Below are 24,413 nucleotides of genomic sequence, written 5' to 3'. Positions count from 1 at the left end.
AGATCCTGAGGCCCATTGTTGTGCCATACATCCATGAACATCACCTCATGTTTCAGCAAGATAATGCACGGCCCCATGTTGCAAGGATCTGTACACAATTCTTGGAAGCTGAAAATGTCCCAGTTCTTGCATGGCCAGCATACTCACCGGACATGTCACCCATTGAACATGTTTGGGATGTGCTTGACCGGCGTATACGACAGCGTGCACCAGTTTCCCACTAATATCCAGCAACTTCGCACAGCCATTGAAGAGGAGTGGACCAACATTCCACAGGCCACAATAGACAATCTGATAAACTCTATGCGAAGAAGATGTGTTGCACTGCATGAGGCAAATGGTGGTCACACCAGATACTGACTGGTTCTGAGTCCCCAGACCGCCAATAAAGCAGAAACAAAATGCACATTTCAGGGTGGCCTTTTATTGTGGGCAGTTTGAGGTACACCTGTGCACTAATCATGATGTCAGATCAGCATCTTGATGTGGCACACCTGTGAGGTGGGATGGATTATCTCAGCAAAGCAGAAGTGCTCACTATCACACATTTTGACAGATTTGTGAACAATGTTTGAGAGGAATGGTAATATTGTGTATCTGGAATGAAGTTTAGATCTTCAAGTCCATCTCATGAAACATGGGAGCAAAAACAAAAGTGTTGCGTTTATATTTTTGTTGAGTGTAATTTCTTATCTGAGTGGGTGTCATTGAAACTAAAATAGGAGGGGAGGTTTTACAGTAGGTTGTGTTTTTATTGAGTTACAGTAGACTTAAAGTAGAAAATAAAAGCGGTATTCTGTACTAGCCAACCAAGTGTACAGTATCCCAGATACTTGTCTGAACATGGGACTAAAGCAGCAGCAGCAGAAACAGACATTCAGCCAGCAAGCATATCATACACCTGCTGTTCACACCAGGGTTATATGACAGCTTTACTTCTTCGTTGTATGGATTTTCAGTTTGATCCAGAATTCAGATTTTTTATTTTTTTTTAAATTTGAAGGAGTTAAACTTGTTGAAGCACATGCGAGCCGCTGCTGTGACATTCCAAATGCTTTTTGCGGTTATTCACAACATCCTCATTTGGTCATTTATCTCTTTTCACATTCATTAAACCTCACTTTGAGCGTCCTGTACTGAACCCTACTTTGAATAGAAGAACCAACCTAAAAACAGAAAGCCTAGAGAGAAGACAGGAGGTGTGTTCACAGATCACAGCTGAGCAAAATGGAGATTCAAAAAGGACTCAAATAAAGGAAACTTTATCATGCGTAAAACATTTTTCACCAATATGCTCTTAAAACGTTTCGTTAAGAATATTTTGGGAACAGAAAAAAAAGTGATGCACTGACATCATCGCTACCCACTTATGAGGCAGACAGGAAATGTCAGATAATAGAGCAGAAAAGGCAGCATGGTGCGATCAAACAGACACTCGACTCTGCTCTGTAATTAATCATCTCTAAATCAGGAAAGTGAACATTCTGTACTGTTTCAGCCTCGGGTAGTGATGGCACAGCCAGCTGATGGGAAAAGAATTTAGGATGTACAGTGTGTTCATGCATCCGTCTTAATGCTGTTAGTGCTGGTCTGCCCATGTGACTGTGTGTGTGTGTGTTCATTCACGGGTTTCTCAGCAGCAAGACTGAAACCCAAACACCGTCTTTTTCTACTCGCCACCCTTAGCATTTGCGAGTGATTTTAGTGGCTTAGCTCTGAGAGGGCGAGTCGAGGTGTGGCTGCAGGAGAAAAGGAGAAGTTACAGTTTTCAAAGAGTTTGCGATGAAGCAAACGCGTATGAAGATATCTATCACTACAACCGGGATATATGCAAGTGCCATCAAAGTCTACTCATAATGAGCAGTGCGCATGTATGATGAAAAAAAAAATAGGACTGATTATCAGCAAATAACAGACTATAATACATTTTGATCTTAAACAGCAACAAAAAAAAACATTCCATGTTTTGGGGCAACAATCAGACTTTTTTTTTTTTTTTTTTTAGAAAAATGTAACAAAAGTTGCCCTCCCAGTAAAACTGTACAAACTTTTTTTTTGTATTACAGAAAAATATTTACAGTTTTTTTCTTTTACCAACAAAAAAACAAAAAAAGTAGTAGTAAGAACAATGCATGAAGTCCAGCTTTGGCACTCCTCTTAATGTCAGGGTCTGCACCTCACATCAGTGCTATAATTGTGGAACTTTAAAAGTCCCTGGCGCTTTGTGATGACATCACAGACAAGATGCACCACTGGTTCCATGAGGGGTCACCAGTGACAGCCAACAAGGATTATCTTCACCTAGAATAAAAACAGATACAACATGGATTTGTTAGACTATATAATGGGAAATACATTATAATTATATAAATATATGATTGTTTGATATTCATATTGTCAATTGGGATTTAGTAAAAACAAAACCACACTGGCTACAAAAGCACAAATAATTACACAAAGAACATTTGCACACTTCGCCTTTGTTTGTAACCACATACTCGGATGCGCATGTGTATCTTCGTGATGCTAATGATGGTGTATGTATGCCATCTTTGTCAAGGACCAATCAGAGATAATTATACACTAATAACTTCCTGGGTAGCAGGAGGCTGCAGCTGTGCCATCTTAAAGGAACAGTTCACCATTTATTTTGCCTTTATTCAAGCCAAGTCAGAAAGCGAAGCTACCAAAGTCTATTCTCTATGCCAAATGATTCCTGTGAGGGGTCAGAGAAGTGAAGTGTTTCCCAGCATGCACCATGAAAAGCAGGGGAGCAACACAGCTTACACAGTATGCCACCCCTCCTGTTTCCATGTCTGCTGAATGTTTAAACAGCAACAACAACAACCTTTTCAAAATGTAGAAAAAAATGATCCAGGTTTCAAAGACATTTTTTCCTTTAAGCTCACGTCCAGCCATTTAACCAGTTCATACCGTTAACCAGTAACTCTCCCTGGTTGTTCAATGGTAAGAACGTCTGTGTCTCCTGCCAGCCTCTGTCTTTCCACTCCTGCTTCACTCTCCTCCCCCACTGCCACAGTCACCTTTACCCACCTGGCAACAAAACACGTACAATGTCCCGTTAAGATTTAAAACAAAAGAAGAAAACGACAAGAGAGTAGAATAGAAAATACTTTTTTCATCCCAAACTGGGAAATTTCACTATTGAAGCAGCAAAATACAGGCACTCAAGCATACTAATGATAATAGTCTACTTGTAATGAAAATCTAGTTGAACAAAAAATAGATAATTTAGCACCTACAGTTTTCTGTGTCTGTAGGGTGCTGTATTTTTTGATTCATAAAAAAAACTTAAAATACAATATCTCCTCAGATAGTCCTCTAAAATGTAACAACGAGTGCATGTTTTTTTGGGGGGCAATATATTATGATTTTGTCGGCAGAAAATCAGTCTCAACCTACCTCCCTTTGTCTACAGTATTAGGACTCGTCTGGTCCTGCTTGGTTCGGCTCAGGTCCGTCACACCATGGGTTAGTCTGTCAGTCAGCCATTGCACTTTGTCTTGGTCAGGCAGTTTGGAGTGCTCTGCAGCAGCTGTGTTCTCAGCAGCCTCCTCTACTACACACAGGGATGTAGCATTAAGAAAACAGAGGAAGCAGAAATACAAACAAGTATATCCGACCCCTTTGTAAAAATGACATGTACCTTTCACTGGCTCCACTTCCAAGGAAACGCTCTGGTTTTTCTCAGAACTCTGGCCATTCTGTTCCTGGTCTGCTTTGTGCTGCTCTGCAAGGTTTTGGAAACCTTCCATCCAGTCCAGGGTCTCGCCGTTCTTCAATGCCGAGCGGTGGTCCTTGAACCAGCGGACGATGTCGGTGCGTCCCAGGCTTGTTTGGACCTCCAGCTGGCTGTACTCCTCAGGAGATGGCCACTGGGTCCGGCAGAACATCTGTCAAGACACCAGTAAACAGATGCTTTGTTTTCCACTGCATCTAACTTTAGTAAGCTGCACACAACAATCTCAGTAAGTCACTCCACTTACCTCCCTGAGGAGGGTGAGAGAGCGACTGGTGATGGACGCCGGGCTTGCAGAGGCCGACAGGATGGGAGGATGTGGGGAAGAAGAGCAGGATGAAGTGAGGACAGGAGGAGATGCTGAGGAAGAATGGGTTATTGGACGTGGGGAAGAAGCTGCTAGCACAGGAGGGGATGAGGAGGAGGAAGAAGTTAGGACAGGTGGGTGAGGTGAGGAGCGGGGTGGTTTCCCGTCCTGCTCTCGGTGAGAAGCCCCATTTAGCAGCACTCCTGGTCGCTCCGTTCTGTCCTCAGTGTTTTTTGAGGCCATGGTCAACAAAGCCTTCTCCATGTTGTCCCTAAGTGCTCTGCGCTCCGAGAACCAGCAGTCCACCTCCGTCTTAGACAGCCTAGTTTCCTGAGCCAGCTGGTCTGTAGCAGAACAGAGGTCAGTGGATCAGATAAGCCGTGTATCCTCAACATGGAAGGTTTTTTTCAACAACCTGGGAATTCATTCTCTCTCCAGGGGGACTTAAAATTGGCTCATTAAAAACATTTCTGCTATTCCTGTCATGCAGTCACCCACCAGAGATGGGCCTGCAGCTCTCTCTGGGGTGAAAGAAAATTAAGTCACATGCTGTGAACTAGTACAAATAGAAGAAAACACTGCTGGATTTCTTAAAGAAATTTAAACATCCAAGTCCTAAAGTAAAGATAAACCTGACAAGAAAACAACCAATTGGATAATTTGGCAGACTTTAATCAAAACTTCCTATTTAATGAGCACTTTTTTAATTGTACAGATACACAACCTGTACAACACATGTGGCTTTCACCACATTAAATAGAGCCATCTAGAACAGCTGGCCTGGCAGGACCTGCACAGGTCAGATTATAAATTTAAAGAATTTATATATTAAATATAGCTCAATGGCAAACGACTGCATTCCCTCTCTCTCTCCCCTTTTTTCTTGCTAATCCTAATATACACACACACAACACAGAACAAAACACATTTTAACAGATTACGTTCATGTGCATGTGAGAGGGTTGGCTGTAGGCTTTTACCTAGCTCCGCCTCAGTTGGAGAGCTGCTCCTCTGGAAACTCTCTTCCAGCGCTTTCATCTGCTCTGATGACTTTCCCTTCACTCTTTCCAGCAGGGGAAACTGGCTGGGCACCGCTTTCTTTACCAGGGCATCTTTAGGTGGTGATGCTGCTTCTGCTTTCACCAGCACAGGTGGTGGAGGAACCCCTCCAAGAGAAGCAAAAAAGGAAAGATTTTAGGACCAACATATGCTAGACAAATATTGACTGATGACTAGCATAACTCAATGTTGGTGCTTAAAAATCAGTTTTTCTATGAAAAAAATCTAAAATTTACATTTCAGCACTGATCAGGCCACATACCTTTGAGATTGAGTAGCCTCTGTTCACTGAACCATTTCTTTATCTCTCCTCTGGAAAGCCCAGTGGTCTCTATTAGCCTGTAGATCTACAGAAACAGAAACAGCCGTCACTGAGAACCACCTGCACTTAACTGTTTCTGAGTTAAGAAGGCAGCAGCCATTATTAGAAAATAAATACAGTGACAATCATTTTTCTATGTATGGCATCGCACAAGAAATGTCATTTCACTCACTTATTCTTACCTCATCTTCCTCAGGGAAAGGACACTGTGTGTAGCTGGCCCTCAGCACTGACAGCTGCTCTGCTGTTTTATTTGGGTCAACAGTGAAATTCAGCACTTTCGGTGATGCCAGCTTGGATGTGGCCATAGGCGCAGAGATGGTTTGAATGATGGAGGGTCGTTTGCTCTCCGTGGCGATTACAGGAGAGGCCAAGGGCCGTTTGAGTGACTGTGCAGCCTGTGGAGGGAGATTCACTTGCTTAAAATGACATGTCCAGTTGCTGTATTTCGGTTTGTGTGTTGTAAGATGTTTTTTTTTATGTTCACCTGGTTAGCCACTGTTAGTGCCAAAGGTGCACAAGTGACAGTAGAGCCGTTGGCTACAGGAGTCAGCACGAGGCTGGTCTGTCCCAGGAGCTGACACGGGAGGGACTGGAGGACAGAGGCTGCCGGCTGCATGGATTTGGATGCTGTGGTGGGGCCTGACTGGTTGGTGGAGGGTTGGGAGTTGAGCTGAGATGCAACTACAGTGAACGTCTGAGGCACAGAGGAGATGGTACCATTGAACATTTTCTTCCTGGCTTCTTCAACCTGGAAAAGATGTCGTATTTTTATACCAGCTACATTTACAAATGATAAAACATCTTCACCATCTCCATTAATATCCTACCTCTTCAGGTGACCAGCTAATACCCTGTTTAAGCCTCTGAGTTGTGAACCAGACTTTAATTTGCTCCTCTGGATGTTTCGATGCTGCAGTGAGCCAGGACAGCTCAGCTTGTGTTGGGTAGGGGAACTTGTTGAATGAAGAGATCAGTGTCAGGTTGTCATCCAGGGACGGGTTGTACTTGGTTGTGTTGAGGGGCACTGCAATCTTCGGCACCTGAAAACAAACAACAATTTCCAATTATTTGTCTCTATGATTTCCAAATAATTTCTTCTGAAGTTTAGTGAACTGATCTATAAAATTAATTGCCAATTAGAGAAAATCACTCAAATAAATTTAAATAAAATAAATAATTGAAAGGAAAATTCTTTGTAATTATTGTATTGTATAATTATAATTACTTGCTTACTTTGTACACATTCTTGCATGATAAACTGATCTAGACTAGCAATTACTTGGTAATTAATCAAATTGCCACATTTTTTTATGCTTATAATGAGCACTAGAGTACATTGTTTTTCCAGGTGACTTCCTTGGAAGGTATTAAAAAGCTAATAAAATAAAGCATTAAAATGTTAATTTTGTCAAACAGAAGCAGGGAATAGTTATACTTGTGTTTTTGCCAAATGTTAAAGGAGCCCACTTTTAGCTTCACATTAAATATTCAGCCAAATCAAGAGTTACAGTTAGCTTAGTAAGCATGAGACAAACTGACTTATTTCTATTTAAAAAATAACTGACCTTAACAACAGCTAGCTTGGCTGTATCTTTTCCAAATTACTTTTCACAGAATATCAAAATATTCCTTTACTTTTTTCTTTTTCATTACTCCAGTTCATCTTACCTGGGTATAGTTTAGAGGCCGCTGTAGGGAAGGCATGATGTGAGAAAGGCCATCTGCTTTGAGGAGAGTTGACTCTGGTATGATCACTGTCCCGTTCACGTTGACAGCTGTGATCGGTTTCTTGGAGAGATCAGGGGTCAGTTTACCCAGTTGAGAATCTGTCCGTTTGTTTTCGGATGTCATTATTTTTGGTTTGCTGAGCTTGACTGTGGTGGGTTTGCTTGGTGGCATAGAGCCTAGTTCATCCCCTTTGCCAGATATGACACCACAAGTGTTGTAGATGACAGCGTTGTTACTGCAGCCCTCTATTGTCTGCTCTAAGATTGTCTGATTGTTCATTTTGATGCGTTTGAATTTAAAGTTGCTCTCCCCAGGATGACATCTCTCGTTGTGTTCTGTCAGAGTGTCAAACTTCTTTGTGTTAAAGTTGCAGACAGCACACAGGTACAAGGGGTTGAGGATGACATTTGGGTGGTTGGCGTCTACATGCTCTTTGAAAGTGTTGAGGTTCTGTGTGGAGAAGGTGCAGTATTTGCACTCATAGCCCCCTTGCTGTCTACGCTGAGGCTTGGAAAGGGCTGGTGGCTCTGTCACTGGTTTGTCAGGAGCAGAAGGGAGGTCCAGGGCTTTGCCCAGCAGATCCACATCCATGGGTTGCTCTGATTGTGTGTGTAGGTCTCCATCTATAAGTCCCTCCTGTGTATGGTTCTCTGTTGTCTGGGAAAAAAAGGAACAAAGTCATTACTGACAGCTTTTCCAGAAGCTATGACATCCATACAAGCTATGACAGCTCCATACAAGACAAAATCCTTGTTGATTTATTTAACCGGCACATAGAATGTACCTCCATGTTGTTTGACTCCTCTGCCTCATCATCCAGCTCCACCATAGTCTGCTCTGGTCGAATCATACAGGGAGTGGAGGCCTTCCGTCGACTCGACATGATGACAGTAGATCCTGGTCTGTCCTGGCTGACAGCTGTCCTCGATCAGCGCTTGTGCTAGCACAAGGATGTTGTAAAGGAGGGTATGGCTGAGTACTGTGGAAAGACAGCCTAAGGTGCTGAAATATAGCCAGGAGGACTGGCTGGTGGCAGAATGCAGATAAAGGCCCAGGCTTTTAGTGGAGGTAGCAAACACAGGACAGTCTCTGGGATTGGACTCAGCAGCCAAGGAGAGCAGTCCTCCCCTGGGGTAAGATTAGTGCATGGAGAGAAGGGAGGGCAGTGGGAGGTGAAGGTCTGGTAGAGATGAGGCTGGTGTAGTGTAGCGCAGGCTGGCTTTGCTGACAGTGTCAGCTCCAGTGCTGGCTGACCTCCTGGAACTGCATGACAGGAAGCTACCTGAATGAGGATTTAGAAAGAATAATTATTATATAAAAAAGATGACGCAGCTTTATTTAAATATGTAAAGATATATCAGTTTGCATAATAAATCTAATAGGGCCCGGCAATACCCTTAATTTATTTTCATGTAAGAAATACAAGAAAAATCATTGTTTGTATCAATATCCTTCACATCTTCAAAGAGCGTGGCAGCCATACAATCAGTCATTAATAAGTTAAAAAAACATAATATACACATGGACCAATCATGACAAATCTTCACCTTAGAAAGGTGAGCTGTCACACAGATATATTTTATCAGCTGCAGTTAAATTATGTGTTACAGAGTGTCTCTCAGAACTTTCAAATTTTTGACAGTGACGTGTGTTTGTATGCTTTTCAACTGTCCCATGTTTATTTATATAGAGAGACTAGATGCAAACACAGATGCACCTTCATTCAGCTTAAAACTCAAACAAACAAAACCACTGCAGAGGTAAACACAGACATACCTGTGCGCATAGAAAAGGATCTAACAAAGAAGAGAAGTGTTCCAGTGTGGAGAATGTGCAGCTAGTGTCATGAAACTCTGCAGTGCTATGGCTGTAGCCCTAAGCTTTTAAAATACTGTAGCTATAATTCCCATATGATTAATGGGAAATACTATTATTACTACACTGAAATTGAAAACCAGATATCCACTTAAACAAATTCCCCTACTGACAAAACATATCATGAATGACTGGGAAATAAAAAAGTGTCTTATTTGTTTTGGTCCATGCCACTTAGCCCTAATATGCATTGACACCACTGAAAACTTAAATCCCCCTTTCAATGGCAAAAAAAGCAAACACAAACAGCACGGGTACAGAAAAAAAAATATGGTAGTCAAGAACTGCAGCATGATGTGTTTGATTTTAGCTGAACAAAGTCCCATGTGGCTCTGCAGAAAGCCACCACCCAAAAGAGGGAGAGCCAACTGCTGATTAGTGTGCAAAACTGATTCAAAATGAAAAACCCAGCTGACAAACAGTGCAGCACAGCAGACAGCCTACAGGCGGTCAAAGATGGTTCTGAAAAAGTCTGCAAAAGTGTAAGACGCTCAAAATGTTGTGCAACGGCAGTGAACATAAGGAGTAAAGTAAAAATCACTCAATGCTGGAGGACTGAAAAACCACTGTGGACTCCTTAATGAGCATTTGTTGTTTCGAGCTGACAGCAGGGTGGAAGCCTGTGTGAGGAAAACCTAACTAATATAGACTGAGTAGCAAGTGAAGAACCAAAGTCACAAAAGAAGCCAAAGGCAATATTACTAATGACTTCAATCAACTTCAATCAAAACAACTGGAGGAGGAAGGGGAGAGACATGACACAGGAGTGATTTAGTGATATTGCAGTATCGAGAATAAACAATGAGTTGATCAGGAGAAAAGCAACAAGCTGCAAAGTGGTGGATCTGAAACACACACACCTTTGTGTCTGTTGATGCCAGACAAAAAATACTCGACCATTTATACCAGCTGCTACACATGCTATGCTAAAGAGAAACAATAAACAAGTCGTTAGAATTTAAAGTTGCTCTCCCCAGGATGACATCTCTCGTTGTGTTCTGTCAGAGTGTCAAACTTCTTTGTGTTAAAGTTGCAGACAGCAACAAGCTGCAAAGTGGTGGATCTGAAACACACACACCTTTGTGTCTGTTGATGCCAGACAAAAAATACTCGACCATTTATACCAGCTGCTACACATGCTATGCTAAAGAGAAACAATAAACAAGTCAGTATGATGCAAACCATAATGACTTTTCCTACTTCTAACACACAACTGACATAATTATAGTCTGTCACTTTCTCTTGTACGTCAGACATCTGACAGCTATGTTAACAGACCAGATGAGATTTGAAATTATCAGCAACCATACTATTCTGGTGGCTTTTTATGTATAGTAAAAACTTTCATCATTGATTAGTGGTTTCGATAATATAGCTGATATGCAAACATATGCAGCCGACAGGTCTGCTGCTGTCAGTAAGAAAAATTGTTCTGAAAAATATTGACTAATCACGAATCAGGTTGTGTTCCCAAGTGTGAATGAAGTGAGACATCAGCGATAAAGCATGTTGAGATACATGTCTTTAACGAGTCAGGAGATGGTTTATTTAGGTTTCGTGTAAATGTCACCTTCATCAAGAAATAACATATACAAAAAGCTGAGGCAGAGTGAGCAGATGAACTGTACCTAAGGTGATATTGTAATGAGTGGGAGGAGAGAGAAAGGAGCTGATCTGACTAGAAAGAGTCTATTGATATTCTAAAGGCCTCATGCAGAAGCTTCATACTCATATTCACATGAGTAAAAATCAAATGAGTCGATGCAGCAGCTCTATAAGGACATAATGAGGTTTCATAAAACCAAGTGAGCAGAGGACGAGAGAACGTCCTCTTCCAAATCTCCTCTTCATGACACCACTTAATGATGTGATGCCCATACAGAAATACTGATAGAATAAACCCTTCCAAATAATGAAGCTGTGCTGCACGATGAGGAGATGGTGAGTGTTTAAATATAACTTAAGGCTTTTCTGTCAAGCCGGGATGTTGGTTCTGCACTTTATAATCACATAAAAGTGCCTAATTTGGACCATTCCAATATCAGCACAGAAATGAAATTGCACTGTACCCTTCAAGGCTTGAACACTGTCACTTGCAAGCCGACTCATTGTCCCGAGACATCTCAACTCCTCAAACAACTCACTGAGGCATCATTAGAATGCAGACTCATTACCATGGTGTCGCTATAGCAACTGTAGACGTAGAGCTGTAGTCAAGTGGCAGGGACATCCGTGTCACTGACGGAGGCTGTATGTACAGGCACCACCAGGAGGCATGGTGTTTTTAAAGGCATAAAAAAAATCCTAATGATAAATAAATAAATATGAAGCTGTGCGTTTTAATAGGTTGAGAAATCCCATTCACATAACACGCAGAAGCTGGTGAATGTTATGCATGAGTTTGTAAGCTTAACTTAAAGAAAGGTGACAACAGAGGTGAAGAAGCAGTCATAACCATTAGAAATGATTGCTGAGGTAGCACTAACTGTTACAAGTCTTCTGATGCTTTGTTTTTAGATACCGATGAGTTTTAAGCACATAAGCATGCATGTTGTCAACACTAGAATATAAATATGGTGGTGTTATATCTGAAACTTTTATTAGCTTAGAGTGAACTACAGAAAAAAATAGGAGCCACTTTATATCTGCAAAGTTATGTTGAACATTATAATAAAACACTGCATTGCATTGCAAAGGGCAAAGCCAGCTCTGGGCAACTCTGCTGGAATACACTAATCAGCTGATCAATCATTTATCATATGTACTCCATCCCTCCTGATAAACATATGCTCTACTTGTTTTATTTTAAGTATTCATGAATTTACAGTCATCTTTTTGACCTAATACATCTGCAGTTTGTTCAGCACTACACTGGCACATGCAGAACATCTGATCGATCATTCATTCTCTCTGCCTTTATCCATCCAGCATGCTATTGCTAGTTCTAGTATTCGCTGGAGTTGAGAGTTTCAATTCTCCTCTCTGTTAATCTTCAGCAATTACAAAGTATTGCAACGATGTGATAGGCTGGTTGAAGCTACAATGCCAGGGCCAATTTTTTTGTCCTTGGTTTATTATGGCATATCAGTGCACCCTTCACCATCAGTGTGCCTCAAATCTGGCCTCTGCAAAATCCAGCAGAGTAACAAGCATTTGGTAAGAAGGAATGGGAGATGCATCTGTCAGCTGCATCTGAAGTGCCACTTCATGTGACCTGCTGAACTACTGCTGACACAGCCTGAACACATTTTGGATGTGCTGATAAGAGATCGAGGCAGAACAGAATGGAAACAGAAAGAAAAATATCACCAAGCTATAGCTGGATTTTTACCTCCTACTGCTGTGTTTAACCCACACAAGCAGAGTGGAGAGAAGATGAGCAATTCTATTTATGCAACATCTGCATTAGTAACTTATAGCAACTGTTATTCAGTTAAAAAAAAAAACGTCAGCACTGTCAACTACTTCACAAACATCAGAATCAATGCAGTGGTCTGCATAATAACGAAGTGCGCACTGAGTCATTTATCAAAAAAAAAAATGTTCACAGCAAGTCAGATTTTGAGCTGAGGCTGACTCACACAAATTAACATTATCTTACACAATGTAAACACAAACAGCTCTGCAGTTTAAGCTGCTGCAGTGAAGTTAAACATGTGCAATTACCGTCTCAAACAAAGAGAGGAGCCACTGTAAATACTGATGAGGATACACTGGCACCAACAGCCTCTTCCTCTCTCCAATATCATTTTCAGGAGAAGAGGGAGGGAGGGGCTGCTCTCCTGCTGCCTTGGCTGGCTACTTGGGAGCAGTGAATGCCATCATGGAAAGGAGAAGTGTGATTAATAACCATGGTAATGTAGAACTCTATTTAACAGTCACTCAGATTTTATCAAAATAACTTGAATTATGTCTTTCTAACAGGCATACCAATGTGATCCAGTCGTACAGATAAAACATAATTATTTTGTGTCCTTGAGATAAAAATTCTCTTGGATCTAAGCTGTATGATTATTTAGCTGTAAACATCTCTGCCTTAGAGCTGAAAGAAATGTGCTCAAACTAATATTTCAGACTTTCAGATGTCTGAGCTTCCCACACAATCACATTATACTGAAAGACAAAAATTAATTGTGGATAAACTTGGCCACTTTCATAACCCAGGTCAAACGGTCAGTCTTCCACCTGTTCGTTAGTGTGTCTAACCTAGGCAGCCAGCTTCTGTGTGCACAGTGAGCTCAGTGCTGGAGCCACAAACTCCCTACTGTCTGGATGCTCATTAAACTTGTATGAATACTCAGCCTGGCAGCCCTTTGCTTGCCTGTCTGTCTGTCTGTACTTTCCTCTTGTCTGACTGTCTGTCTGATTGGTGCATTATATTAGCGCAGCCGTCTTTCTCAAGGAGTTGTGTTTAATGCTGCCAGGCAGCAAAAAGCATTTGTCAGTCTGGGCACTAATCATTTTAAGCTACACAGTGGCATCCATACTGCTGGGACCACAGGAGAATCATTACAAATGCTGCATGCCACTGAGCAGCCTCTAATGTATGGAGACAAACAGATGATTCGATATGACGAAAACATAACAGGGCTATAAAGAGGACCTCTAGCCAAACGGCAGTGAGAAGGGAATGACTCTGAACAGATGATTCACAGCAGCAGTTCCTATTTCTGGATGCCATTAACGTAATCTCAAAGTGGAGTAGTGGATAAAAGTGTCTCAGACTGTGTCTACAAAAAAAAATGAAAGTTTAGAAAAATCTGTGGGGCTTTTGTTGCAGATGTCTTTGTGGAAAAAAAAGCATCTCTCCAAACCAAATAACCTACGTGCCAGTGTCTCAATACCTGCACTACTTGTGTACCCACAGTACACAAACACCATATCAACATCATAATCAGACTCATCGGGTATTCACACTCTTTCAAGGCCATGCTGTGCCTGAAATATGAAACAATGTGCCTCACCTCTTTCTTGGACAAGCTGATCTAAGATTGGGCTGAACAACTGACACATTCTGGCGAACTTATTATTGCTCTTAGAATAAGACACAAATACAAGGACACAAATACAGTCAGAAACACAAAGGCATGTGACTGGCAACCTCTGCTGCTCCTGTACTTGAAGTCATGCATGAAGTACAAATAAGCCAGTCAAAGTGGAGCTAAAATAACAACCACAAGGCATCATGGTAGCATAAAATCACAAATAATCACATTCAATAAAAAAAAAACAAAAAACAAATCACACATCCATCACATACAACACACACAGGGAGTGCACACTCTGCTTTGTTAGCTTTGCTGTATGGGTTGTGTTCCGCACACTTTTCCTGTCTTGTTTTAAGTATGTTTTCCCTCATGACTGCTTGTTCCACAAGTCAGCCACCACAGTGAGGAGGACAATGCATGTGTCTGACTTGTGTGGGTGAATAGAAGCACCACCGCCATTAATACAACGTGTCCCAGCAGGAGGGGGAAGAGGCAGAATTTCGGACCGTTGCAGAATTAATTTAAATCTCATCACGCGGCTCCTCTAGAGCAAAGCAAAGTGCTGTAATGTGTTTGAGTGCTTGGTATGTTCTGCATAGCAACAGAGCCGCACTACCTTTCCTGGGCTGTACACACGTAAGGAAAATGGGCCGGACTAAATTTCCAACAGTGTGTTTTTGGTGAATATATAAAATTACTTATTTTAGATTTGCTACTAACCCTCAGAGCCTCAGTTTCTCTCATGTTTAGTTGCATTATACACAATTTCTAAGTCTGCACCACTGTAATCAACAGGTTTAAAGTCAAAAACAAAGAGAGGAAAATAGAGGAAATTCTTTAATTATTCATTTGAATTTTTTGTGTTGTGTCACATGGTGTATTCAAGGACTATTCAAAAGTCTGACATCAAGTAGAGATACTGTCTGGAAGTGACTTTTCACACACAGCCCCTATCAGGTGTGTTCTCATCTACTGGAAATACTGTTATTTTTGGGGGGGATTGTTTTGTGCAGATAATGGTACATGTATTTGGACAGATCTGCAACATTAACAGCAAATATTTTTTTTTTGTAAAGGTGTTCTATAGGTTCTGATTACACATTAAATTCATACACAACTGATAATGCTTCAAAATGAGCAGAAAATTCGTTCTCACTGGGACACAATTAGAAGCATAAACAGTGCATGAGTAGCAACTTTTTGAATTTAACATTATGTTATTCTGTTGTTTTTGCCAATTTTAGCACTCTTCCTCTCCTACCAACACACAACTATCAGCTTTTGTGACAAGCGGCCATACTCTCACATGGACATTCTGGTAAACTAGCCTGATCATCACTGCAGTGACCTTATTCAAATGGCCTACATACTGCATACACTGTCAAGCAGGCTGCACTGTATTTGATCAAGGATCCAGTCTTCCATTTAATTTGGTACGCACAAAACTGAACACACACACACTAGTCTCACGTTGCCAGATCAGTCTCCTTACTGAACACGCACACAGGCGCACCGTCACACACACAAAGGGCAAGCTATAAAAATATCCAAGTGTCACCCACTCTGCGGCTGATTGTTGGGTTACCATGGTAACACTGTAACCAAGAGAAAGTGTGCGTGCGTGTGCGCTTGCATCCTGGAGCAGAAACCCCGCAGAGGTCAATCAGTGGCACGACAACATCGATGTTTGAAATCACTGCTTAAAAAAATTCATCTCAACTTTATTCGTTATGGGTGGCAGTAAGATTTACGTTACGTAACCTATGAAGTATAAATCTCATTTGGACGTACATGTGTTTTTTAAAGATTTTTTTTTTCCGAGCGCTGGTCACATCAGTCACAGAAAAATCATCACTACAGGCCAGCAATAAGCTATTCTGCACACACCAGAGGCCTCAGATTCTGTGTTGTCTTCGTATCCAACACACTGTTGTACAACATCTGAAGCTGCCTTTGTTCAACTTGTTGCTACAAACCCTCTGCACTCACACAAAATGACCCCAATGATGGGGCTGATACATCAGCGCGTTCACATAATACACAGGCTGAGATAAGAAATGAAAAGCAGACGGAATGTGGGGCAGTTCTTTCTTTTTTAAAACAATTGAACAAACATGTGTGGCTCAGTTTTGTGGTCCTATTTGTTACCCACCATGTCCCCCTCTACACTCTTCTCTTTCATTGTCCCTCATGGCCTTCTGCACAGCCAGCCAGACAAACACACTGTCTTACTCTCACTTAAAAATCTTGTACTCCACAGCGTCAACTCTTAAGAGCTTTAACCATCTCTAAAAATAGGCTACTCTTGTGTGCTCTTGTGTTTGGGAAGGGGTGAATTGTGCCTTTTTAGTTACACTAAGTGGAGTAAGGCAAAGGTCATCATGTGGCCAACGTGCAGCCGGCAAATTAGGTCAACAGTTGCACATGGGAGTTGTTTTGAACAACTATGGCACAAGGTTCACCACAGTGAATCACTGCCACTGAAATCACACTGTAATGTTTTTATACAGTATGTCCTTCACATGCGCTCCCTTGCATGAGCGGCAGAGGAGGTTTTGTCACTGCTCTCTATCCAAATTCAAATGAGAAAGCCTTGAGAGTATTTCGCATTTGTTTTGAGCATCAGCGAGTATTCAGTACTCCTGTGTGGCCAGTTTTTCCACCTGTCAATCGCTGCCTTCCCTGCAGTGGGTGTGGCTTGTGGATGGTCTCCAGCCTTTCCTCATTGGTTTCAGGCTGGCACAGGGGGCGTGTCTCCGTTCTTCCAGTGGCTGACGTGGTGCAGTGCAGAAGCCTTTATACTAAGCTCCCTCTCTCTTCTTTCCTTTTTCCCCTCCAAACTTGAAATCTTGAGGACGGGGGAAGCCAGGCTTCACACATGCACAGGCATGAATGGCCCACCTGACATACAGGAGAATAAAGCTAGCCTTTTCCAAGGTTTATGGGCTGGTTGTTTCTTTTAGAATTTCAGCAGAGGGTTTATTTCATTTGCAGAAGCAGTTTTAAGCTCTGCAACTCTGCAGTTGCTCTGAAATTACCTCTTACTGGTGGATGAAGTACATAGGGTAGCTTAACACATGCAAAACCACACCACTGTACAAATTGTTGTATGCACCTTTATGCTAAAGTAATAATCAATGCAGAAATGATGCAGTGGGGTCCCTCATAAAATACAGTGATCCACAGCTTATGAAATGACTGGCTGGAGATACTAATGGTAGGTTCCAGTGCACGCACTTTATCTCCCACACACACACTTATCTTGCCGTCTCAATGCTAGGCCGTCTCCTGTTTCTCATTCACACCGCTTAGACATTCTGACTCTAGTGTCCTCTTTCTTTGCTTTGTCGCTGCTTGCTTCTCTCACTAGTTTTCTCTCTTGACATCTATAGTTCGTTTTGAATTTCAAACATGTAAAGTACCACAGACGTACATTCCATTCTTTCCAGATTTTTCCAGCAAGATTTCCAAGAGCTGTAGCTGCCGATGCCATATCAAGTACACCAATAGAGATGGAAATGATCTTATTGGACACATAATACCATTACATGTTAGAATGCGGTGACCTTTTGTGTGCTTTACCTGGAAATATTGCTGCTGGAGTGGAAGATTTCCAGGAATCCAACAAGCTCCTGGACTAGCAAATCACAGTCTTTCACGCTGAAAATCGACCTGACACCAACATGGAGAATGGCTTTTACAGTTTAAGGTGCATGTGGGGCTTTAGTCTCCATCGGTCTCACATTCTCACTATCCCGTTTCACCATTTTTATGCACTGCCATTCAATTGTCTCTTCTCCTGTCTCGCTCTGTCTCTCAGACATCACACATACAGTGATTTCATGCTCCCTTTCTGTCTGTCCCTATGTAACTCCTCTTCTGCCTCGCTAATTGTCTCCTTCCCTCCATCACGGCTCCCTCTCAGCCCCACCTACAGGTGGTGAGCTCATCTCTGTGGTTGCCTTAGTCACCTAACAACACGTCTGAGAAGCTGGCAGAGGCGCAGCAAGAGGACCTGAACCGAAAATCACTGGAACAAAGCACAGTGTACATGTTGGTGATGTCATCACAGAGCCAAGCAGAGCACAACAGGCCATGATGACAACAAACTCCAACCCGTGATGACTCATTCCAGTGTTTCACCAGGAGAATGGACAGCCATTATATAGCTCTGGGCTGGATGTGAAAATGTGATGTGTGGTCAGGAAAATGATGATGAATATGAAAAACAAAAAGGTGCTGAAACTCACCACTGGCCAGCTAGCACGACTCTAAATATAACAAATACATATTTATTGTAGAATAAGTAGGGATGAGCCCAAGACAAAAACTCACATGGCCCAAACTATATCTGTCAGCAATGTCTAAAGTAGTAGTGAAAGTAAAAACAGAAGGAACATGGGTTTATGGTTGACTGTAATATACTGCTAAATCAACCACAAGCCTGTTATAAAGATGCTAGAGTTCATTCAACACAGTCAGTATAATGTGCCTGTACCCAACAAAATAAAAATCAGCTCTGAACATTCTGACATGAACAGCAGCTACACAAACACAGCTGTCAGTGTCATCTAATAATATTATACGTCTGAAGTCAATTTATCCAATGTTGGCTATTTTTGTAGTAATAATAATGTAGCATGACAATTTAAAGTGAATTGTAATGCCAACGTTAATGTAATTACTAGTACTGAAAATCTATTTTAAGCAACCTGATAATCTAACTAGTCTATGGATCTAATAATATTTTGTAGTACTGAGTGCACAGCTTTTTACTGTGCTGTTCATCCTCTCCCTCTGATAAAGACATACACAACATAAAACATATTATCACTTGAACACAGATCAGTGTGATTAAAAACTAGCTGACAAGCCATAAACCATCTCTGGGAAAAAAAAACATTTGAGGAGTGCTTTAAGGTTTTAGTTAGGTCTTTGTTGCATCCACTAACATGTGGGAGGCAGGGTTATGACCTATACTGCCAGCCACCAGCAGCGAAAGTGTGGCCAATCCTGCCGCCAATTTATAAATATATATATATATTTTGTAGTACTGAGTGCACAGCTTTTTACTGTGCTGTTCATCCTCTCCCTCTGATAAAGACATACACAACATAAAACATATTATCACTTATATATATATATATATATATATATATATATATACATATATATATATATATATATACATATATATATATATATATACATATATATATATATATATATATATACATATATATATACATATATATATACATATATATATATATAGAGAGAGAGAGAGAGATATAGTCAACGGTTGAAACAAATTTCTTCTAAAGACAGAACATTAGAAGCACACTCGTCAGACATAGTACCTGCCTCCTGTCAACTTGCATTTATCAAAACCAAACACAATTTTTCAATAAAAGTATGTTTACGTGTCAACCTTCTGCTTCAGATAATTTTACAAGCTCTTTCTATTATAATTGACACATTCAAAATCTGGCAGTATGATGACTGTCAGCAATCACATACCACATGTCATTTATATAAATCATGTAAGACAACAATAAACACTTAGAAAAAATGTTTTGTTATCACCTGAGATGTTATTAAAAAAAAACATAAGGTACTAATTTGACATTACAACAGTAACACACACCTTTGTCTGTGTTTTGATATGAAACAGCTTGTGTGCGCGCTGTCTGAGCAAATCTGTCTAAACAGAAACATCTTTGTGCTTTCATTCAAAACCTCTGTTATAATTTGACACCAATTCTTGATGCGCTGTAATTTCTCCCCCCAATATAAATAAAAGTGACAGACTGAGTCTTGTTCCATTTTCCACTGTCTGACTACAGCAAACGAATAAGCGCCTCTAGGAACAAATAGAGCGGATCACCTCACAGCTGGATGTTTTGGCTGTGACATTCTGAGAGGTCACACTACATTGAGACTGCGTGGATGGGCAAATGTGGAAGGACCTGCACTTAAATGGGGGAAAGATAGATCTGTTGAGCCACTTCCTATTGTAAATGAAACAATTATGTGGCCACGTATTTCTTCTTGCTGAAGTCTCCTTAGTATCCATTGCTGCCATAGTGTAGTAGATGGTGGTCCAATCACCGTTATGGACAACAAGGTAGGATGTTAACATCTGTGCATTTCACTAATCCCTTGAGCAATGCTGAGAACAACAACCCCCCTTCCAAAAAATGAAGCTGACTTAATCTTGCATCTGTCAAACTGTAACAATTCTGTGATGTTGTCCCATATCTGAGTCAATGGGGATATTAAATACACATTTTTTAAAAGACATCTTTCTAGTACACTGACTTCCAACAATCTTGGTTTGTTATTGAAAATGATTTGCCAGTGCACATATGTTGATTTCTTATGAATTACTAAAATCCACTTTATCTGTATTTCCCATTGATCTGCAAAATTAAAAGCTTGGCTTCACAACTATCGGTGTGTGTGTGTGTTTGGTTTACGATGCGATTAGTGTTCTTTCATCAACAGAAGCAGGTACGTGCTTTGATTGTTCAGCCACCAATAAAAATGATCCGCCTGTCATTCCAATTTATATAACATTATCTGTGATTTGGCAGATCACAAGTAGGAAGCCATGTGAAGAACAAACATGAGCCAAATTTCTCTTCACATGGAAAGAGCAAGAGTGCGTGGCTTAGTGAGCGGGAGCCAAGTTTATACCCAGAGGAATAGCTGGTAACGGGGCCTGACAGGAGGGTTAACTACTACTGTGATCAAAATCACTTACATCTTTTACAACAGAGGGAGGCAGGGGTAGCACTGATCAGAGAATGTCTACAAATACAAAACATTAGATCTTCCTGGTGCAGAGAGAACAGCGTCTAATGAAAAACATATTTCATTTCAGTCGAGAAATCTCGAAAGCTGAATCCATGTCCATCTTTTCTCCAATTAATTGTGGGACAAAGTGTACAGACTAAGTCTGCAACACTACTGTACAGGTGCTTTGAATTATTGCATAATAAATCTGCTTAAGGGGCTGTTTATCAACACTTGGGAAAAGCTACTTTAATTTTAATCTCCAAGCTGATTGTCAACATGTAACTGCTATTGTAAGGCCAGGTGGTGTTGCTTCACCCCCAATGATGTAGTCATCACAACACCAATACATTACCCTAAATACTACAGTTATAACATGAATGTTTGATAATTTTACATTATAAAAAATAATTATAATCACTGAATAAATAACAGAAGAAACTACATATTTTATTAAAGTGTTAACAAAAAACTGTATTAATTAAACAGGAATACCCAAGACATTGTGAGTCACAGGAAACATTATGGCAAGCACATTCTGGAATAAACCAGAATAAACTATCCTAGAGTACAGTTTGTAGCTAAATTCACATAGAGATCATGCTTTAACCTGCAGATGTCGCCATCTTTTTGCTGCTTTGCTCATTCACAACAAACAAACAACGCCTATAGTCTAAAACTGCCGGATGTCCCTACATACAGGATGCTCCATTCAAAGCAAACATGAAGCAAACTCTGCCATTACCTCCACTGTCAACTTAAGGGCACAACCCTTCAAGTGCAATTTCCCAGTAAGGAAAGCTGCATCAGACGGATCCTTCGCTGCCCGATATCCCAGGATTCATAGCATGCTGGCAATAGCTGGATTCTACTAAATGTAAATATCAACCAACAGTTCCCTGTTTAACATCCATTGGTGTGACCTTTGAAGGCTACACCTCGACCACGTCCTCAGTTGGGACAAATCTACAGAATGGGTGGAAGAGTCCTGCCTTGGACAGGCCACGTGAACAGGGAGAGACAATCACATTACAAGCCACATTGTTTTTTTGTATTATTATTATTATGTGGGTCATATCTGTTCATCTTGACAGTTCACATTCATGCAGCAAAAAGACATATATCTGATTTAAGGACTCAAACTATGACATGTAATATGATAAGGATGTTTTTATTTATTTACCAATTCAACATCTATTTGTGGGAGCAACTGTAATATAACCCAGTTTCTCCTAATCGATAAATATTTTTTTTAACATCTGTGCTCGATATTTACCCATATTCATATATCTCCATGGATACAACCTCATACAGTGCAAACACGCAGTTAAATGAATCAGCCCTCCAGAAATGTGTCAGTGAGGACACGCTGGCTCCAGTGCAGACTGCGTACAGTTTGTTATAAGCAAAGTTATATTCTACATTAAGAAAAAGATGAATAACCACGCCTGACTTTTACAGCAGTTTTAGAGCCACTGCAATGAAGGGATACAAGTCAGCTCCAGCGCCACAGTACAGCCTGTCTGCCTGCCTGCAGTAAGAGCCGTGGTCTCGGAGGGGAGGAGGCATCACCAGGGGTAACGGTACGCCTACATCGCAGAGTCGCACAAATCAAAGTGTATAAACAACGTCGGACTCCAAAAGTTGCACTCAAACCTCAGCCCCGCCGAATGTGACCGACTACACTGACAGCAGGAGCCGACTTGAACAGTCGTTTCAGCCCGGCCAACCCGAGATGTGACAGAGGGGCGCAGAAAAACACTCTCCCCAAATGTTCCCCCTCTCGCCATCGACGTAACAACATGTCGGCAAAGGACGGCCATGTTTTGCTGGTTATGTCGACACGGGGAGGAGGAGGAAAAGTAGACACGATGTCTCTCCTCCTCTGTCTTCTCCCCCACCACGGTCACAACATATCGAAGTGAAACTTAAAAACACGGAGGAGAAAACGTCCAATTATCAACTTGGTGGACACATTGTCGGGAGTACGCAGGTGTAAACGGCCGGGGCAGGCAAAGTTCATGCGGCGAGACAAGTTAAAATATTTACACAGAGGCGTGTGGCTGTTCGGGAGCCACGCAAAAAGGCAGAGCCAGCCTTAAAACAGTTAGCAGTTATTAACTTGGGGGACTTTTGTCACGTATTGGTGAAAAACAGAGGAAGAGTTTATCCATTTCTTACCTGCCCCACCGCTTTTGGCGCGACGCTCAGGTAGTGCGGTACAATCCGAAAGCGTCTGCTAAAAGCCAGGAAGACGCCGAGGCTGTTTTAAACACTCTCACAGCGGCCCGATAAGCGAGCACACAACAGGCGACAGGAAAGGAAAAATTGGCGATCACAAGGAGGATCTACGCCAAAAGCCACATGATCGCCGACGTCAGAGTACGTATTTGCATGCCGTACCGAGGCGCCGGTGTCCGTCCACAGCGGCTCCATGGTGTTACAGCCGTCAAAAGTTTAGCAGCAGGCGGTGGAAAGTGACACAACTCTCCGTCAAAACAGCCTGGACAGAGCCGTTGTCTGCACGGAGCATGCCTGCTGCTCTAAAATTGAATGAACTGCGTCCTGCTGCCGTCAACTTGCCCCCCTGTGCTGATGTCTGCCTGCCTCTGTGCTTGGAGCTAATTGAATATTACAGCAGCAGCAGATGGGGGCGTTTGTTACGACGACAGAGTCCCCACCTACCGGCTCTAACCCCGCCCACCGCTGTATCTCCCTGTATGCATGTGATGTGAGGTGTGGAGCTGCTGCAGTGCTCTCTCTCTCTTTCTCTCTCTCAGCTGGAGGCTGCCATGCACTGTGCAGCAGCACCACCACCACCACCAGCAGCAGCAGGGGAGACCTGCCTACACCTCTGACTGAGCATCACACACAGAAAAACAGAAAAACACACTCACAGTATTTACCAAGGTTCGTCTGAGGTCAGCTGTTTATACTGGTGAATCTGCCCTGAGGTGACACACACACACACAACTCAGTGAGCTCACACACAACAGTGACCTCCACTGGATCCACTTCAGAAGTGATTCTGACCTTGGCCTCAGCATGCATCACATCCTTCATGTAACAAGGTACATATTGATGGATTCATACATTAATTATTCTGCAGTGATTTCCTCTGGTGTTGACAAAAAACAAATGTTCCAGTGTTGTATTATTAAAGCAGGATGTCAGCTGAGGCTGTTTTTTTTATTAAAAGAACAGGATTTTGTTGCCAAAAAACATAAAGTTTGTCCCTTAGATTGCTGTTTGTGTGATTCCAAGAAAAAAGAAAAATGTCATTTTCACGTTTGCTGTCTAGATAGATTTAGTGAAGTTTGATCCCATTTGTTTTATTTAACATTGTACTGATTTTGCAGTCACTAGCTCTGCAGTGTATGTGTGTGTGTAAAAACAGAGTTAATTCACCTTGAAATAGTGTGGCATGCTGCTTTGCTAATGCAGCCATTTAAAGGTTAGCCGCACAGTGGGGGATAAGCTGTCTATGTGCAGGGAAAAGCATATTTGAAGATTATTTTAACCATTTTGTGTCTGTTTCTTTTTTAAATTGACGATTAGAGGGTGTGTCATGAT

At 41.6% G+C, this 24,413-nt stretch overlaps 1 protein-coding gene across 4 annotated transcripts; it reads right to left on the bottom strand.

Annotated features, from left to right (window-relative positions):
• Window positions 1–1,898: 1,898 nt before the first annotated feature.
• Window positions 1,899–23,450, bottom strand: zhx2a (zinc fingers and homeoboxes 2a). 4 transcript variants are annotated; one of them, XM_028424787.1, is made up of 13 exons: window positions 23,244–23,450; window positions 7,964–8,461; window positions 7,120–7,836; window positions 6,279–6,491; window positions 5,936–6,199; window positions 5,631–5,846; window positions 5,389–5,473; window positions 5,048–5,233; window positions 4,008–4,411; window positions 3,668–3,914; window positions 3,424–3,580; window positions 2,935–3,054; window positions 1,899–2,301 (listed from the first exon to the last, which is right to left on the bottom strand). In XM_028424787.1, the coding sequence occupies exons 2-12, from the start codon at window positions 8,060–8,062 to the stop codon at window positions 2,937–2,939; spliced, it is 2,706 nt and encodes a 901-aa protein (XP_028280588.1). In that variant the 5' UTR covers window positions 8,063–8,461; window positions 23,244–23,450; the 3' UTR covers window positions 1,899–2,301; window positions 2,935–2,936. The 4 variants fall into 4 exon arrangements, with proteins under 4 accessions (XP_028280588.1, XP_028280587.1, XP_028280589.1 ...); XM_028424786.1 differs by lacking the exon at window positions 23,244–23,450 and adding an exon at window positions 23,022–23,226; XM_028424788.1 differs by lacking the exon at window positions 23,244–23,450 and adding an exon at window positions 23,022–23,226 and having other exon boundaries at window positions 3,424–3,577.
• Window positions 23,451–24,413: the final 963 nt, after the last annotated feature.

This window comes from Parambassis ranga, chromosome 16, assembly GCF_900634625.1.
Source record: "Parambassis ranga chromosome 16, fParRan2.1, whole genome shotgun sequence".
NCBI lineage: Eukaryota > Metazoa > Chordata > Actinopteri > Ambassidae > Parambassis > Parambassis ranga.
This window is presented reverse-complemented; position numbering and strand designations above follow the sequence as displayed.